This window comes from Bos javanicus, chromosome 3, assembly GCF_032452875.1.
Source record: "Bos javanicus breed banteng chromosome 3, ARS-OSU_banteng_1.0, whole genome shotgun sequence".
Taxonomy (NCBI): Eukaryota; Metazoa; Chordata; class Mammalia; order Artiodactyla; family Bovidae; genus Bos; species Bos javanicus.
The window spans coordinates 101,102,113-101,122,022 of NC_083870.1; the positions used below are offsets into that span (position 1 = coordinate 101,102,113).

General features: G+C 40.1%; 1 protein-coding gene across 1 annotated transcript in view; it reads left to right on the top strand.

The window, feature by feature from the left end:
- Positions 1–286: 286 nt before the first annotated feature.
- ZSWIM5 (zinc finger SWIM-type containing 5) overlaps positions 287–19,910 on the top strand; it is a 161,120-nt gene continuing 141,496 nt past the window's right edge. The window contains exon 1 of the mRNA XM_061413081.1: positions 287–2,430. Coding sequence (XP_061269065.1) covers positions 1,833–2,430 — 598 coding nt within the window. The 5' untranslated portion in view covers positions 287–1,832. The remainder of the gene's footprint in view (positions 2,431–19,910) is intronic.

The following is a 19,910-nucleotide window of genomic DNA, read 5'->3' on the forward strand; positions in this document are numbered from 1 at the left end:
CAACCCAGGCATCAAACCCAGGTATCCCGCATTGCAGGCAGAATCTTTACCAGCTGAGCCATAAGGGAAGCCCCTTTAAATTCTGAGATTATAGCAAAATCAAGTTACTTTGGTCCCTGTACATCATCAGTCATTTACTCTTTTCTAATCCTTATTTTATACTACACTCTAGAACTTGTTCATTTTGGAGACAGAACACAATTCAAGGAACTCTCAATACAGTTTTTGGAACATTTTAACGTTTTAGAGATTAATTTGTCTGCAAATCTGAAATAAGTTTTCTTGACTGACCAACATACTGTCACTTACAACTCAGTATTGTTTATGGAGGAGTTAGTGGTAAAGTTGCTGTGTCAGAGTATAAATTATCAAGAAGAAAACAGACATGATCTTTGCTCTCATGGAGTGCACAGGCAGTTGAACATTACAGTTCAGTTCAGTGGCTCAGTCGTGTCCGACTCTTTGAGACCCCATGGACTACAGCACGCCAGGCTTCCCTGTCCATCATCAACTCCCTAAGCTTATTAAATTCATGTCCATCCAGTCGGTGATGCCATCCAACCATCTCATCCTCTGTTGTCCCCCTCCCCTCCGGCCTTCAATCTTTCCCAGCATCAGGGTCTTTTCAAATGAGTCAGATCTTCTCACCAGGTGGCCAAAGTATTGGAGTTTCAGCTTTAGCATCAGTCCTTCCAGTGAATATTCAGAACTGATTTCCTTTAGGATGGACTGGTTGGATCTCTTTGCAGTCCAAGGGACTCTCAAGAGTATCCTCCAACACCACAGTTTACAGTTCTTCAGCGCTCAGCTTCCTTTATAGTCTAACTCTCACATCCATACATGACTACTAGAAAAACCATAGCTTTGACTTGACGGACCATTACACAAATATATAAAAATATGTGTTACTTGTTATAATTAATATGAAAGTGCAGAAGACTGAGCCAAGTGAGGAAAATATAAAGCCTTAATTGAGACTGGACTCAGGTGATTAGAGAATTGTACCAAAAACCACACGAAAGTGTTTTGTTTCCTAGGATGCAAGGTTCTAAAACCCTTCAAAACCCCCAGAGGCTGTAGCTGCCGTGGCGGTGAGATCTTGGCATCCCATTGTCCAGTCGGGGGCTGGCGCGACTTTGCCTGGCTCTGGAGGGGACCGCTGACTTTATTCTACATTGCTGTGATGTGAGGGGAGTTTTCATCAATGGAACTTTCCAATTTTCCCCCCTAGCGTCTTCCTAGCGTCTTTCTGCCAGATCATTCGCTCCTCTGTGGCTGTCGCCCGTCTGGTCCATCTACCAGAGGACCCTTGATTTTGAGTTATCTTTCTCCGCCCTGCAAGCCTAGCACTTTGCGGCTTCGCGCAATACTCGCTCCGGGCCGTTGCACTTGGCCGCACAGTCCACTCCTTTCCCTCCAGGCTGCAGGTGGGTCGGAGGCGCGCGGGCTGGCGCGGGTGCCGGGCGCTCCTCGTCCCTGGGTGTCCCCTAGGTGGAAGTCGGCCAGGCGCGAGCGCTCGGTGCGCATTCTGGGCAGTCTGCGCCTGGCGCGCGCCGCCAGCCCGTGCTCGCTCCCGTCCCTCCTCACGCTCGCGGCGGCCCGGACAGCGCGCGCCGCCTCCCGCTCGTCCTCTGGCTGCCCCTGTCGGCCCTCGCGGCGCGCGCACAGGACCGGCCCAGGCTCCCCACTCGGGCCGGCCGGCTCGCGGGTTTGCTTGCCCCGCCCCCCGGTGCCGCAGCTGGGCGCTTGCGCGGGGCGCGTGGCCGTGGCCGGGGTCTCCGCCGCAGCCGGTGCCGCCGCCGCCGCCTCAGTCAGTCAGTCAGTCCCCAGCAATGGCGGAAGGAGGTGAGCGAGAGGAACTGCTCTCGCCGTCGCCGGTCTCTCCGGCCAAGCGCCTGTGCTCGTGGCCCAGTCCACAGGCTCACCACCCTCGCGGTTCGCCCGGGGCGGCCGGCGGCGGGGTGGGGGGCGTCGGCGGCAGCTGCCTACCTCCGGGGGCCCGCCCCCACCTGCAGCCCGAGTCCTTGCTGGACTGCGCCGCCAAGACGGTGGCAGAAAAGTGGGCGTACGAGCGGGTGGAGGAGCGCTTTGAGCGGATCCCGGAGCCCGTGCAGCGCCGCATCGTCTACTGGTCCTTCCCGCGGAATGAGCGGGAGATCTGCATGTACTCCAGCTTCCAGTACCGCGGCGGCCCTGGCGCCGGCGCGGCTGGCGGCGCCGCGGGGGCTTCGCCGGCCGAGGAGGGGCCGCCGCCACCCCCCGGGGCCGCGGCTCCGGCCGGCTCCGCCCCCGGGGCCGCCGTGGCGGGGGCGTCCCCCGGACTGGGCTCTGGGGCTGGAGTGGCCGGCGGCGGTGGCGGCGAGGGGCTCCCCTTCCGCCGGGGCATCCGTCTGCTGGACAGCGGCTCCGTGGAGAATGTGCTGCAAGTCGGTAGGTGTTCGCTCGGCTTCTCTCGGGTCCCCGGCCTCCTCTTCCGCAGGTGCCTTCTCTTTGCACAAGCCCTGAGCTAGGACCCCGGCTTTTTGCCCAACTCCCGATCCTCTGCCGAAGGACAAACTAGTCACATAAAAAACTTTTCTCAACATTTCGTCAGGTCCACTGCTGCTCTTTCCTCCACTACCCCCATTTCTTTTTGTTTGAGAAGCGAATAGATCTCTTTTTTATTCTTCGTTCTACACCCCACGCCAAAGCAAAAAGGATGGGGAAGTATGGCTTTCTGGATGTAATCATTTCTGAAATGCGTTTTTCTAATTTAAGTTTAGAGAGGAGCGAACTGTTAGTGAATCTGGAGCAAGCGGTCTTACAGGGAACGTTTGAGGGACAGGCTGTCAAAGGCAATCTAGTCTTTGCAGATTGAAGCTGGGTATAATTAACTTTAAAAATTGGAAAAATCTCAGCAAAATGCCGTGCATTTCAGACAGTTTTAATTATCTGCTTTAATGTTTTTTTCCCCTGGACCAGTGATACTTGGGGATCTAGGCTGTGGACTTAACAATACCCGAAGATGGAAATGTGACAGCTTCTTCTCCACACCCCCACCCAAGGAAAAAAAAAAGGCACAATCTGGAGTGGGGGTGGGGTCTGTCTTCCTTGTCAGACTGGGGTAAATCAAAAGCTGGTCACGTTGGGTTTTTCAAATGCTTCTCATTTAACAAGTCTTCATATTTGCTTTTGTTTTATCTTTTTGTTTGTGGGGGAATGAAAGTGATTTCTTTTTCTTTTATTGCTCTAGAGCTTCTAGTCAGTTTGTTCATCTTATTAAATATACAAATTCAGTAGTCCTGATTTGTGGAATGGATAGGGAGAAAGGAGAAAAAATGACATTGTTTAACATTGACTTGCTATGTGGGGAAATTTAAATACTGATTTTTTTTTCTATTTGGACTGTTATAGCACTTTGGAAGTACACATTATCCGTTTTATTGTACAGTATATGCTCATATTTACTGAAAAAATATTGATTTTTGAAAGGAGTTGGAGAGAGGCTGTTTTTAGAATTAAACAGACACAGGAACCCATATAAACAGGAACCCCAAACATCTAGCTCTCTTCTCCCCAGGTAAAACTGATGTATTTGAATTTTTTTTTTTCCATTTGAAGAGTAGCACATTGTGGTGTTTCATATAAAGCAACCTACTTTTGATTATTGAGAATCACTGAATCCTGTTTCTTTTTAAAGCAACATATACCACAATTTGTTTTGCAAATGTGAAATGTAAATTTATCTAAATTTATCCTGTGTCAGAATACAGAAACGGTAGATTGAGAAAGTTTTGTTTATTTGAGGCTATTCCTTTGTGTGTTTCTGTACATATTTGTAATAATGAATTGAATAACAGGTAATTAAGGTGTGCAGCTTTAATTCTGAAAGCATGAAAATGAATATGGGCATTTCATTATTCATCTGTAGATCATATTCTTTTTATGAGTTTATATCAATTAATTTTTAAGTTTCTTGTTTAAATATATTGAATTGAAAAGTTTCAATTTAAGTAGTCATTTTATAGTAAGAGATACTGTATTTGAAATAATTTTCAAACTTTGAAGGGGCAGTTGAGAAAGAAGAGTTTTAAAGAAGTATATATTTTGAAAATGACTATAATGTCAAGTTGTAAGTGAAATCAGATGTTGTGAATGATCCAGGTCATGTTTAAATCAGATTTTTATGAGAGTTGGCATGCTTCTTAGGATGATGAGCTCTTGTCTGATAGTTTTAGGGACTGGATAAAGAATATATTTAAGCATATTTTCTGATTCTTACATTGGATTTCATAGATGAAGGGAGGATAATGAATTAATCATTTTAAAGTAATGCTATTTGAGAAACATGAGTTGTGTAATCTTTATTTTTCTGATTTTAATTTATGCTAGTGAGGGTGAAAGAGAAGAATATTCCATTCTTTATCATTCTGAGTTCTGTATCTTGGCATGAACCACCGTTAATTTTTTTGGCTGCATCATGCATCATCTTCCCGCACCAGATGATCAGACATGGCTACCCTATGTTGGGAGCACAGAGTTTTAACCACTGGACCACCAGGGAAGTCCCAAACCATCGCTTAGTATGTAAAATTAGAGAACCATTCCTCATCTCTTAAACCTAAAATGTGAGTATGTGACAATCTAGATGATAGGTTTTATAAAAGTATTACCAAGAGATAAGCAAAAAAATGATTTGTATATAGCAAGACAGTAATCATGTTCTTCACTTTATAATTTCACTTCACATTCAATATAGGGGCTTCCCTGGTGGCTCACTGTAAGGAATCTGCCTGCCAGTGCAGGAGACATGCGTTCAGTCCCTGATCCTGGAAGATCCCACATGCCTTGGAGCAACTAAGTGCATGTTCCATAACTACTGAGCCTGTGCTCTAGAGCCTGGGAGCCGCAGCTACCGAACCCATGTGTCCTAGAGCCTGTGCTCTGCAACAAGAGAAGCCATTGCATTGAGAAGTTCATGCTCCGCAACTAGAGTAGCCCTTGCTCACCACAGCTGGAGAAGAGCCCGAGCAGCAACGAATATCCAGCACAGCCAAAAATAATAAATAAATAAAGTTACTTAAAAAAAATCCTCAATATAATTACTCAGTGCTACTATTAAAAATTCTTATTTATTTCCTTACTATATCCAAGCCATAGTTAAAACCTCCGAATTGGAAAGTTACTGAAGGCTGATGCTTTAGGAAGTAAGGGAAATTAGGGTATTTCTTTTAAACATTCTTTTAAAGCAAAGATTCATAAAGGAATTTAAACAAGGTAAACATGAAGTATTTTAAATATTTTATTACTTAAATAAGTAAATTTAAAAATAAAGAAAAAAGCACAACATAAAAGAAAAAAATTGAAACAAAATAAATTAGACAACAAAGACTTTGTACAAAGAGTATTTATATTCATTAACTTCTGATTACTTTCCACATGGAATCTGGTAATGGGACGTCATGGACTGGTTAAAACACAAATGCTCTGTAGAAAACATCCAATTTTGAATTAGAACTAAAAGTTTCCCAGCTTGATATAAAGAAATGGGAGGACTGTAGCTTGTTATGCTCAAAGGATACATTTCTTTTACAAGATAATACTGAATCAGAGGTATTGCTCCTTTTAAAAGGGGAAAATTATAAATTAGTCTTTTCATGGACATCTGTAAGTTTGAAGCTCTGTGAATAGATCTTTCTGTTCTCTCGGTATTATGAAGGTAATAGAGTTCAGATGTTTTAAGCATCTGCATTTTAACCTGTCTAAGGAGCCCATGGAAATAGTTGTAGTATAAACCTTGGGAAAATACTTACTCAGGAATCTGCAGATGGTATAAGAATGGTACAACTATAATTTACTAATAATTTTAAGATGTTGACCCATCATCATATTTTAAATTAATGTCTCCGTGTCTGGTAGAACTTAAAGGAGGATTGTGTCTTCTCAGGGAGAACTAACTTAATTGATGGAAAAGAAGCATTGATAGTTTTTCTCTTGTATGCAGAAATATTATATTTATTTGAATATTTAGATTTTCAAAAATTGGATAAAGTCTTACAGGGGCCTTCAGTGTTGGTATATCTTAATTATACAAATGTTTATCCAGAAATTATCATATATTCTGACAGTTGAGCCCCATAGTTTTAGCCTACACATTTTCTAATAAAGGCATTATTTGTGTGTGGATAATCTTCAAGACTACAGTCACAATGCTAAGTACTATTTATGTGAAAGAAATGTAATTACAAAGTCAATAATAATAAAAAGATCCATTTCTGGAAGTTATTCATAGCTTACACATTAAGTAGTTAAGTTTATAATTATGAGTGTGTATATATTATCAATAAACATCTGTGTAATTTTTCTGTAGTACAGCTTTTGTAAAGTGCAGCAGTAATAAGTATTGCTGGTGTTGATTTCTATAGGTAATTTATTTTTAATCTATATTATTTAGAGGAACAAAAGATACCCTCACCTAAAAAGCTGTATAGCATTGTAAGTTAGAATAGATATAAAATCATAATAAAATTTCTATGTGGGGAAAAATGACTTAATTTATATGTGAGATATTCCAGCAGGGAAAGCAGCTGCATACCTTTAAGGGATAAGTGGTAACATTTTTTAGAGTAGAAACTTACCAGGTTTTAAAATCACATTGCTCTTTTTCTTTCTTAAGCAATGAATTTTCTCCTTCCTTTTCTACCACAGTACCTCACACACATATCTTAATATTCAAGTTATTGTTAATTTCCAAAAATATACAAACAGCTCCTGTAGTTTAATATGAAAAAAACAAACGGTCTAATTAAAAAACATAGGCAGAAGACCTAAATAAACATTTTTCCAAAGAAGACATGAAGATGGCTAATAGCACGTGAAAAGATGCTCAGTTCAGTTCAGTTCAGTCACTCAGTCGTGTCAGACTCTTGGCGACCCCATGAATCGCAGCACGCCAGGCCTCCCTGTCCATCACCAACTCCCGGAGTTCACTTAAACTCACATCCATCGAGTCGGTGATGCCATCCAGCCATCTCATCCTCTGTCGTCCCCTTTTCCTCCTGCCTCCAATCCCTCCCAGCTTTACTATCATGAAATATCACCTTACACCAGTCAGAATGGCCATCATCAAAAAAATCTATAAAAAATAAGTGCTATAGAGGCTGTGAAGAGAAATGGACCCTCTTACTCTGTTCGTGGAAATGTAAATTGGTTCAGCCTCTGTGGAGAAGAGTATGGACGTTCCTTAAAAAATTAAAAATAGATCTACCATATGATCCAGCAATCTTACTCCTGGGCATCGATGTTCGTAGCAGCACTATTTACAATTGCCAAGACATGGAAGCAACCTAAATGCCTAGAGAAAGATGAATAGATTAAGAAGATGTGGTACATATATACAATGGAATATTACTCAGCCATGAAAAGTATGAAATAATATCATTTGCCACAACATGGATGGACCTAGAGATTATCACACTGAATGAAGTTAGTCAAAGACAGATATTGTATAACTTATATGTGGAATCTGAAAAGTGATACAAATGAATTTATTTACACTTGAAACTAACATAACATTGTAAATTACACTGCAATAAAAAAAGTCTGTTGAATAGTAAATGTTTAGAAATTTAAAACAGACTTAGTTAAGAGAGAGATGTGAATTTTTATAATGAGTGTGGTGCTAGAAGATAAAGGGAAAACTCCATACTTGTGGGTATAATAAAGCTGATAGCAGTAAGTGGTATGAGTGTTGCAACAGTGTGTATCTTTTATGTTGACTGCTTCGTGTGAAGAATGGTGATTTATCAGTTTTTTTCCAAAACTTTAGATGAATTCTTATTGAAGGTGACTTTCTCAATAATAGAGCTTTAAAGACAATGAATAAACTAAAGGTAGTAGACTTTTAAAGGTTATTTTTATTTTAGGAATTAAAAATGTATTACTGAAGTGTGAATACAAAGTCTAAATTTTGAAGTGAAAGGACTAGAAATTTACTTAAGCCTGTGTGAAACAGTTTCATTGCACTTGTTTCAATAACAGCTGTTAAAAATCAAGACATTAACAGTATCTTAGAGTTGATGGTTATATGAATATACATATATATCTATCTACCTATCTGTATACGTGTTAAAATGTATAGAACTATTCTCCCAGAGTACATCATGAGAAACGCTGGACTGGAAGAAACACAAGCTGGGATCAAGATTGCCGGGAGAAATATCAATAACCTCAGATATGCAGATGACACCACCCTTATGGCAGAAAGTGAAGAGGAACTCAAAAGCCTCTTGATGAAAGTGAAAGTGGAGAGTGAAAAAGTTGGCCTAAAGCTCAACATTCAGAAAACGAAGATCATGGCATCTGGTCCCACCACTTCATGGGAAATAGATGGGGAAACAGTGGAAACAGTGTCAGACTTTATTTTTCTGGGCTCCAAAATCACTACAGATGGTGACTGCAGCTATGAAATTAAAAGACACTTACTCCTTGGAAGGAAAGTTGTGACCAACCTAGACAGCATATTCAAAAGCAGAGACATTACTTTGCCAACAAAGGTTCGTCTAGTCAAGGCTATGGTTTTTCCAGTGGTCATGTATGGATGTGAGAGTTGGACTGTGAAGAAGGCTGAGCGCCGAAGAATTGATGCTTTTGAACTGTGGTGTTGGAGACGACTCTTGCGAGTCCCTTGGACTGCAAGGAGATCCAACCAGTCCATTCTGAAGGAGATCAGCCCTGGGGTTTCTTTGGAAGGAATGATGCTGAAGCTGAAACTCCAGTACTTTGGCCACCTCCTGCGAAGAGTTGACTCATTGGAAAAGACTCTGATGCTGGGAGTGATTGGGGGCAGGAGGTGAAGGGGACGACAGAGGATGAGATGGCTGGATGGCATCACTGACTTGATGGATGTGAGTCTGAGTGAACTCCGGGAGTTGGTGATGGACAGGGAGGCCTGGCATGCTGCGATTCATGGTGTCGCAAAGAGTCAGACACGACTGAGCGACTGATCTGATCTGATCTGATTCTCCCAGAAGTCAAAATTACTGTTATTTTAGAAAATAATTTTAAAAATAAAGACATTAATATTAGTAACTTAACATACAAGAGATACTGAAAATGCTGTTTTAGTTTCCTATGGCTATTGTAACAAACTTCCACAAACTGGGTGGATTAAAACAATAGAAATTTACTGTCTCAGTTCTGGAGGTGATAAGTCTGAAATTAAGGTATCAGCAGGGTCATGCTCCCTCTGAAACTAGTAGGGAAATCCTTCCTGCCTCTTCCTAGCTTCTGGTGGTTTGCCAGGAGTCTTTGGCATTCCTTGACATACAACTTCATAACTCCAGTCTCTTCTTTGTCACATGGCATTCTTCCTATGTGTCTGTATTTTCACATGACCATTTTAGAAGGACAGCAGTCATATTGGATTAGGGGCCTACCCTGCTCCAGTATGACCTCAGTTTAACTAATTACATGTGCAATGACCCTATTTCCAAATAAGGTCACATTCTGAGGTGCTGGAGATTAGGACTTCAACATATCAGTCTTGCTCAGTTGTGTCTGACTCTTTTGCAACCCTATGGACTGTAGCTCGCCAGGCTCCTCTGTCCATGGAATTTTGCAGGCAGGAATACTAGAGTGGGTTGCCATTTCCCCCTCCAGGGGATCTTCCCAACCCAGGGATCGACCTGCATCTCCTGCTTCTCCTGCACTGCAAACAAATTCTTCATCTTCTGAGCCGTTGGGGAAGCCTGTCAATCTTGGGAGAACACAATTCAACTCATAACAGCTTCTGATGCTTGTTTCTTATTGTATAACATAGTTTCATGTGAATTTTAAACTTTTATATGTTGAATATGGCTTTAATTAGATATCACCACATCTATTTTATTAGATAAGCATTATTTCAGTTTAACTGACTCAGTTTGCATGATTGATTATTTAATATTTTTAATACATGTAGAACTTTTTTGATAGATAAGTGGTCATTTAAAGGTTAAACCTGTAAGCTTTTTATCATTATAAAAAATGATGACTGTGCATTACAGCACTCAGGCCATACACACGTGGATGAACAGATTACTGTCAGATTTTTTTTCATGAACACCGTTTATAACTCATTTATAGAAATAGGTAACCCTCAGTTGTCCAGATCCTTTTCAGCATCTCCTTCAGTCAGATCACCAGTGGCTTGAGTGTTCTGCCAGTTCTGCACAATACACTGTACATGAAAGTATGAGACCTCATTGATAGTTTAAGGGCATAGAGATGGCAGTGCATGAGGTTATCATGGAGAAACAGGAGGGCAAGCTGTTCAAGCTCATCCTGGTGGGAGACAAGAGCCTGAGCTGGAGGGCCCCGTGTATGGACTTTCTCTGTTATATACATAAGGAAGTTCTGCAGCTACTGATGTAGAGCAAGTGAGTAAACAGAACAGAGTCCTAGGTCAGCTTGCAGAAAGAACCCTAGGAGAGCAGAGAAATAAGGACAGTTGGATATCTTGTAAGTCTTGTAAGCTTACCTCAGTCTCTTTGCTGGGAGGGAGAGGTTTAAGGAGGCACTTTCTTTCTGAAATTAAGAATTCTACCACTCTGTCATGTCCTACTTATGCCCGTATCCCCTCACTGTACGTTCTTTTTCCTGCTAATTCTGTGGTAATGAATGTAGTTTCTGAGTTTACTTTGTATGATTTGCTCTTGGGGCATTTGGAGGTACCAAGACCCTGGCAATTTTATGTGGCCTTTTGGACTGTCCTCTAAGAAGAAAGGGGCAGGCAGGAAGAAGTGGGGATCCCAGAATTAGTACAGGAGGAGGGGCTGCTCATTTAGCTTACCGTTAGCAACAACTTCCTATATTAGGGATAAAACATACACATGCATTAGAGCTGGGGTATAGACCATAGGTGATGAAGAGAAAAATGGTTGGTCCTCTTTTGGGTCTAGAAGTCAGCTGCAATGTCACAGTTACTTAGGGTGGTCAATTAGCTTTCTCACTCTGCTTTCACTATTCTTTTTGTCTCCTGCAATGATTGGTGATCACCCACTGGATAGAGGCACACTGTCAGAGATGAATAAGCCTGATAACTGACTTGCAAAATAAATTAAGACCTGGGAGAGGTGCCATCCTTCTTTCCAGCTGGAGAGACCCCAACACCAAATAGTTCTGTAGGGAGCCTGATCATCAACTTCTAATTCCTCACAGAGCCAACCCATGTCCCACTCTGAACTCCCACTGGAAATGCTGTTTCTCTAAGCTGGGAGTTCTTGAGGAGTTAGGCAGAAGTGGCTGGAGTTGACTCTCCTTCTGGGGCATCACTTGGGCTTTGGTATCAACAGAGTGGCTGACACTTATCTTCCAACTCAGACTGGCTGGGACAGGACAAGGGCTATGCTTGATCATGACCAGGCTTGACTGCTCCCAGCCTGGAATGCCCTTGCTCTGGACCTCTCATTTCTTCTTATTGGTTTATTTTTCAGTGCATCTTTAATTTGTACAGAAATAAATTAAGATGTAAACAAAAAAGGAAATAGGTAACCCTGAAAGCATATGAACCATGTCTTAACTTTTTCCAAAGTGTTAGTTGCTCAGTTGTGGCTGACTCTTTGCGACTCCATGGACTGTAGCCTGCCAAACTCCTCTGTCCATGGAATTCTCCAGACAAGAATACCGGAGTGGCAAATAGCCAAAGCAAGCTTGAGAAAGAAGAATGGAAATGGAGGAATCAATCTGCCTGACTTCAGACTACACTACAAAGCTACAGTCATCAGGACGGTATGGTACTGGCACAAAGACAGAAATATAGATCAGTGGAACAAAATAGAAAGCCCAGAGATAAATCCTTGCACCTATGGACACCTTATCTTTGACCAAGGAGGCAAGAATATACAATGGAGAAAAGACAATGTCTTTAACAAGTGGTGCTGGGAAAACTGGTCAACCACTTGTAAAAGAATGAAACTAGAACACTTTCTAACACCATACACAAAAATAAACTCAAAATGAATTAAAGATCTAAATGTAAGACCAGAAACTATGAAACTCCTAGAGGAAAACATAGCCAACACAGTCTCTGACATAAATCACAGCAGGATCCTCTATGACCCCCGCCCCCCAAGCAATGGAAATAAAAGCAAAAATAAATGGGACCTAGTTAAACTTAAAAGCTTTTGTACAGCAAAGGAAACTATAAGCAAGATGAAAAGACAGCTTTCAGAATGGGAGAAAATAATAGCAAATGAAGCAACTGACAAAGAATTAATCTCAAAAATATACAAGCAGCTCATGCAGCTCAATACCAGAAAAAATAAATGACCCAATCAAAAAACTGGGCCAAAGAACTAAACAGACATTTCTCCAAAGAAGATATACAGGTGGCTAACAAACACATGAAAAGATGCTCAACATCATTCATTATCAGAGAAATGCAAATCAAAACCAAAATGAGGTACCATCTCATGCTGGTTAGAAGGGCTGCTATCAAAAAGTCTACAAGCAGCAAATGAAGCAACTGACAAACAACTAATCTCAAAAATATACAAGCAACTCCTACAGCTCAACTCCAGAAAAATAAATGACCCAATCAAAAAATGGGCCAAAGAACTAAATAGACATTTCTCCAAAGAAGACATACAGATGGCTAACAAATACATGAAAAGATGCTCAATATCACTCATTATCAGAGAAATGCAAATCAAAACCACTATGAGGTACCATTTCACACCAGTCAGAATGGCTGCGATCCAAAAGTCTACAAATAATAAATGCTGGAGAGGGTGTGGAGAAAAGGGAAGCCTCTTACACTGTTGATGGGAATGCAAACTAGTACAGCCACTATGGAGAACAGTGTGGAGATTCCTTAAAAAACTGGAAATAGAACTGCCTTATGATCCAGCAATGCCACTGCTAGGCATACACACTGAGGAAACCAGAAGGGAAAGAGACACGTGTACCCCAATGTTCATCGCAGCACTGTTTATAATAGCCAAGACATGGAAGCAACCTAGATGTCCATCAGCAGATGAATGGATAAGAAAGCAGTGGTATATATACACAATGGAGTATTACTCAGCCATTAAAAAGAATACATTTGAATTAGTTCTAATGAGGTGGATGAAACTGGAGCCTATTATACAGAGTGAAGTAAGCCAGAAGGAAAAACATCAATACAGTATACTAACGCATATATATGGAATTTAGAAAGATGGTAACAATAACCTGGTGTACAAGACAGCAAAAGAGACACTGATGTATAGAACAGTCTTATGGACTCTGTGGGAGAGGGAGAGGGTGGGAAGATTTGGGAGAATGACATTGAAACATGTAAAATATCATGTAAGAAACGAGTTACCAGTCCAGGTTCGATGCACGATACTGGATGCTTGGGGCTAGTGCACTGGGATGACCCAGAGGGATGGTATGGGGAGGGAGGAGGGAGGAGGGTTCAGGATGGGGAACACATGTATACCTGTGGCAGATTCATTTTGATATTTGGCAAAACTAATACAATTATGTAAAGTTTAAAAAAAAAAAAAGTCAAGTCTACAAGCAATAAATGCTGGAGAGGGTGTGGAGAAAAGGGAACCCTCTTACACTTTTGGTGGGAATGCAAACTAGTATGGCCACTATGGAGAACAGCGTGGAGATTCCTTAAAAAACTGGAAATAGAACTGCCATACGACCCAGCAATCCCACTGCTGGGCATACACACTGAGGAAACCAGAATTGAAAGAGACACGTGTACCCCAATGTTCATCGCAGCACTGTTTGCAATAGCCAGGACATGGAAGCAACCTAGATGTCCATCGGCAGATGAATGGATAAGAAAGCTGTGGTACATATACACAATGGAATATTACTCAGCTATTAAAAAGAACGCATTTGAATCAGTTCTAATGAGGTTGATGAAACTGGAGCCTATTATACAGAGTGAAGTAAGTCAGAAAAACACCAATACAGTATACTAATGCATATATAAGGAATTTAGAAAGATGGTAATCATGACCCTATATGTGAGACAGCAAAAGAGACACAGATACAAAGAAGAGACTTTTGGACTCTGTGGGAGAAGGCGAGGGTGGGATGATTTGAGAGAATAGCACTGAAACATGTATATTACCATATGTGAAATAGATTGCCAGTCCAGGTTCGATGCATGAGACAGGACACTCAGGGCTGGTGCACTGCGATGATCCTGAGGGATGGGATGGGGAGGGAAGTGGAGGGGTGTTCAGGATGGGGGACATTTATACACCCATGGCTGATTTATATCAATGTATGGCAAAAACCACTACAATATTGTAAAGTAATTAGCCTCCAATTAAAAAAAAAAAAAAGAATACTGGAGTGGGTAGCCATTCCCTTCTTGAGGGAATCTTCCTCACTCAGGGATCAAACCTGGGTCTCCTGCATTACAGGTGGATCATTTCCATCTGAGCCACCAGGGAAGCCCAACTTTTTTCAAACCCCAAGTTAATATGGTTTGGAATTGTGATATTAGAAATATATTACAGTCCATTCCAGATTACTATTATGTAAATTTTCTACCTTGTGGTTTATATATAGGCTTATTTCTTTCTTCATATAGGCAACATGCTTCTTGGCCACTTTTAACCTGTCATGGAGCTGGTATACTGACGAAATCACACTCATTTTAATATTAGCTTTAGCATTATATTATCATATGATAAATTTCTCTGATACTTTTCATAATCCCATATAGCCAACTGATTAATTTTTGGTTCTCAGTATTGAGAAAAATTGTTCTCCTTCTTAGACTATATAATGTGATATGCCTTAAATTGATACTCAGTAAATGCTTATTGAATGAATGAGCAAGCTGTTATATAATTTAAAAATATTTAGATAATATGAAAATCTCTCTTTATTTATTTGTATGTAATGGGAGCCTAGAAGATATACTGGCAAAATGTAATTTCTGGATGTTTTTGATTTTTAAAACATTGTATAGATTTAAAAATACCAATGAAGCTTATTAACTAGTTTCTGATTCTTTTCATTGGATATTTGGTCACTTGTTTTGTGTAAAGCTCAGTAAATAACTATTTACTTACTTTGGGTGGAAATCATTCCAAAATACTTTGTATTTTCCTATCTTAGACTACAAACCCAAGTTGGATACCAAAGCCTATGCTTCTAAGAACTACATATGTTGCCATCTTTATGTAGGTGGGAAATTGTAGACTGAGTAAGTACTTGACCCTAAGAGATTCTCTGAAACCTGATATAGCTGATTTACTTTGTTGTACAGCAGAAACGAACACAACATTGTAAAACAATTACACTCCAAAAAAATTAGTAAATTTTATTGAATGTAAAATTTGCCTCAGAAATTGGTTTTAAAGGAAAGAATGGTAGGTTCCAGTCGTTGATTTCACATTAAAATCGCTGGAGAGATTTTAAAGAAAGTGCCAAGGACTCACCCTAAATTAATTAAAAGTCTGTTGAGAATGAGGACTGATCCTCAGAATTTTTAAAGAGCTCCTAGATGTCTTATGTGCAGCCAGGGTTGAAAAACACTGTTCTAGAAAAATGATCACCTTTATTAGTATTTTCAGTGTTTTTAAACTTACTGTAGAAAATCAAAACATTATTTAATATTTATTACACAAATGCTTTGGACTATGTCAACTTTCTTTTCTATTTCAGCCTGTTTTTTTCTGTCTCTCTTCAGGTTTATTAATCGATCTCAAGGAAATTTATTCTCTTTCACTTAAAAAATGATTGTCTGTGTTTTGAAAAGGTCCTATGCAAAAGTGTATAAATTCTTGCCATCAAAAGATACTCGTATAAATGTAACACCAACATATAATTTTATTCATGTTTGTTCACTCCTTCACTCATTTGCAAAACTTAACATTTAACATTCTAAAGTACTCAGTGCAAAATAGAACATAAATTCTGTATTTAAGGAGTGTATAGTTTAGTATAGGATACACATTAAAATAGCATTTAACACAATGTTCTCTAGTAATAGAGGTAGTTACTGCGGAGGTAAAGAGTAGAAAGTGATTAACTAGAGAAATGGGGCTAGCTGGATAAATTACTCTATTTTAATATAACTTCAATTATAAAAATATTAAAATTATGTATAACAGTACAATAAAGATTGAAGACATTATTTATCGCTTACAGGTTAGATTGATCCTTCATGAAGTTCCTTCTAATTAACGTTTCTCTGCCCTGTAATACTCTAGTTCATAGTTGACTCAAAGGGGTGACATTAGCAGGCAGGAAGATGACAGAAATATTGCCAGATTTTTGTTTTCCCTCAGTATAAATTTTACAGATTTCTGTCTTTAGAATAACTTTATTATATCTTCATAGGATCTTTTAAAAAAATTATTGCTTTTTTAAGGTACAAATATATGATAGAGCTAATCAGTAAAATAGATTTTGGTCTATCCATCCATTCATTATCCTGCATTCTGTAATCAGCGGGAAAATGTATTATGCCTTTAAAAGCACTTGGAGATAATTACATCTCTTCCCTACTCATTTATGGTCTTATTGAATGGAAGCTGGTAGCATTAATACATTCAGGAAAAGTCATCCTGTTTTTATTTTGCTTAAATCTATCAATACCTGGTAAACTGACAGGACTGTCAAGAATCACCGACATACACTGATGTTAGTGGTATAAAACCCTTCCCCATGTCATGGTTCCCTCTTGTGAAAAAATAATTTTGCTGATCTTTTCTCTCACTCAGTATTACATTGTTATTTTTATTTTTAATTAAAGTATAGTTAATTTACAATTTTATATTAGTTTCAGGTATACAACATAGTAATTCAGTTTTCTATAGATTAAACTCTCAATATTATTATACTGTTTACTGGTATGTAATTCGCATGTTCTGTCATATATATTATCACATATATGTAGAGACCATACAGCAGGTAGCCTCGGAATTCTGGCTCCTCACTACATTTCAGTTTCCCCAGCCACGGTGGTGGTGGTACATGCTCAATCTTGTCCGACTCTTTGTGACCCCATGGAGTGTAGCCCATTAGGCTCCTCTGTCCTTGGGATTTCCCCAGCAAAAATACTGGAGTGGGTTGCCATTTCCTCCTCTAGGACCAACAATTGTTTTGAGGATAAATCAACATGTTAAGTATTTAGAACAGAGCCTAACTCTTACTAGGTATTATGTAAATATTCATTCTCTATTATTATTGTACCAAAATTGTTGAGGTAGTCCATGTTTGTTACCTTTCCTTTAACCTTCATGCCACCTCTGAAGCCTTTCAATCTGACTTCTGCTTTCACTCACTATGTTAAAATTGATCTCTTAAAGGTTACCAGTGACCTCATGATTGCCAGACATAGTATCCTTTTTTCAGTCCTCATCCTTTATGACCTCTATATAGAATTTTCTATAGTCTTTTAAAATACTTTTTCCTAGATTTTTGTTTTACTTCACCATTCTGGTTTTCTTTCTACCTTTCTTCTTTATTCTCTTACTCCACAAAAGTAGGACCACCATCTTGCCCAAGTTTTCTAATTAACCAGTCTTGTTTATTTCTATATCTTCAATTACTATTTTATGAATATAAGTTAGAAAACTGAGCACCGAAGAATTGATGCTTTTGAATTGTGGTGCTGGAGAAGACTCTGGACAGTTCCTTGGACTTCAAGGAGATCAAACCTGTCAGTCCTAAAGGAAATCAACCCTGAATACCATTGGAAGGACTGATGCTGAAACTGAAGCTCCAATACTTTGGTTAACTGATGCGAAGAGCCAACTCATTGCAAAAGACCCTGCTGCTGGGAAAGATTGAAGGCAAAAGGAGAAGAGAGCAGCAGAGGATAAGATGGTTAGATAGCATCACTAACTCAATGGACATGAATTTAAGCAAACTCCAGAAGGGCAGAGGAGCCTGGTATTCTGCAGTCCACAGGGTCTCAGAGTTAGACATGATTTATCGATTGAATAACAAGTTAGCATCATATAATGTAGTGGTCTCAAATTTGTTTTAAGCCACTCCACTTATTTTCAAATGAAATCTTAGATGATATTCCAGTTTTTGCAGCAGGAAAATTTGAGCTGTTTTGGGAATTGGGATAGGGCCCAGAACTCAGTCAGCTTGGCCAGCTTTTTCCTTTTGATCCCTGAAGCACTTCCAAATAATCTTAGGATTTGTAGTCAGGAGATCTGCGTGAGATTTCTCATTTGTAAAAGTATCAGAATTTTTGTGAGATTCTAAATAAACTCATATACATGAAAATACTTTATTACAAATAATTTGACTATTAAGTCTATATCATTGTTTCTCCCTCTTGAATTCAAGATCAGCTTGTGTATTTGCCCACTGCTGCTGCCAAATCGCGTCAGTCGTGTCCGACTCTGCGTGACCCCACAGACGGCAGCCCAACAGGCTCCTCCGTCCCTGGGATTCTCCAGGCAAGAATATGGGAGTGGGTTGCCATTTATTTCTAAACGGATACCCTACTAGCTACTCAAAATCAACGTGTCTGATAAGGGATTAATGTCCAGAATATGTAAAGAACTTCTACAACTCAACAACAAAAAGCAAACAACCTGATTGAAAAATGGGCAAAGGACTTCAGTAAACACTTCTTCAGAGAAGGGACGCAAATGACCAATAAGCACATAAAAAGATGCTCAGCATCACTAATCATTCAGTTCAGTCGCTCAGTCATGTCCGACTCTTTGCGACCCCATGAATCGCAGCACGCCAGGCCTCCCTGTCCATCACCAACTCCCGGAGTTCACCCAGACTCACGTCCATCGAGTCAGTGATGCCATCCAGCCATCTCATCCTCTGTCGTCCCCTTCTCCTCTTGCCCCCAGTCCCTCCCAGCATCAGAGTCTTGTCCAATGAGTCAACTGTTTGCATGAGGTGGCCAAAGTACTGGAGTTACAGCTTTAGCATCATTCCTTCCAAAGAAATCCCAGGGCTGATCTTCAGAATGGACTGGTTGGATCTCCTTGCAGTCCAAGGGACTCTCAAGAGTCTTCTCTAACACCACTAATCATTAGGAAAATGCAAAAACCACAGTGGGCCATCACTTTATATCCATTAGGATGCCTATTATAAAGAGAAAAAAAAAAACAACAGAAAATAACAAGTGTTGGTGAGGATATGGAGAAATTAGAAACTTGTGCATCACCAGTGGGAATATAAAACGGTACAGCTTCTGTGGAAAATGATATGGTAGTTCTTCAAAAAACTAAACATAAAATTATTGGATCTAGCAGTTCCACTTCTGGGTATATAACCAAAAGAATTGAAAGCAGAAACTCAGATGTTTGTACACTCCCCTTATGGCAGCAGTAGTCACAGTTGGCCAAAGGTATAAGCAACCCAGGTGTCCAACATCAGATGAATGGGTAAACAAAATTTGGTATAAACATACAGCTTGCTATTATTCAGCCTTAACAAGGAAGAGAATTCTGATGAATGCTACATGGATGAACCTTGAAGATACTGTTGTTCATTTGCTAAGTTATGTCTGACTCTTTGCAGCCTCATGGACTGCAGCATGCCAGGCTTCTCTGACCTTCAGTATTTCCCAGAGTTTCCTCAAACTCTGGTCCCTTGAGTTGGTGATGCCATCCCATGATCTCATCCTCTGTCGCCCCTTCTCCTTTTGCCTTCAGTCTTTCCCAGCATCAGGGTCTTTTCCAAGGAGTTGGATCTTCACATAAGATTTCCAAAATATTGGAGCTTCAGCTTCAGCATTCCTTACCATCTGAGCTACCAGGGAAGCCCCTGAAGACATTATCCTAAGTGAAATAAGCCAGACACAATAGGGAAAAATTATATGATTCCACTTATATGAGCTACCTAAAATAGGCAAATTCATAGAGATAGAAAGTAAAAGAGGTTACCAGAGGCTGGGGGGTGGGGGGAGGGGAATGGAAAGTTTTTTAAATTAATTTATTTTTTTA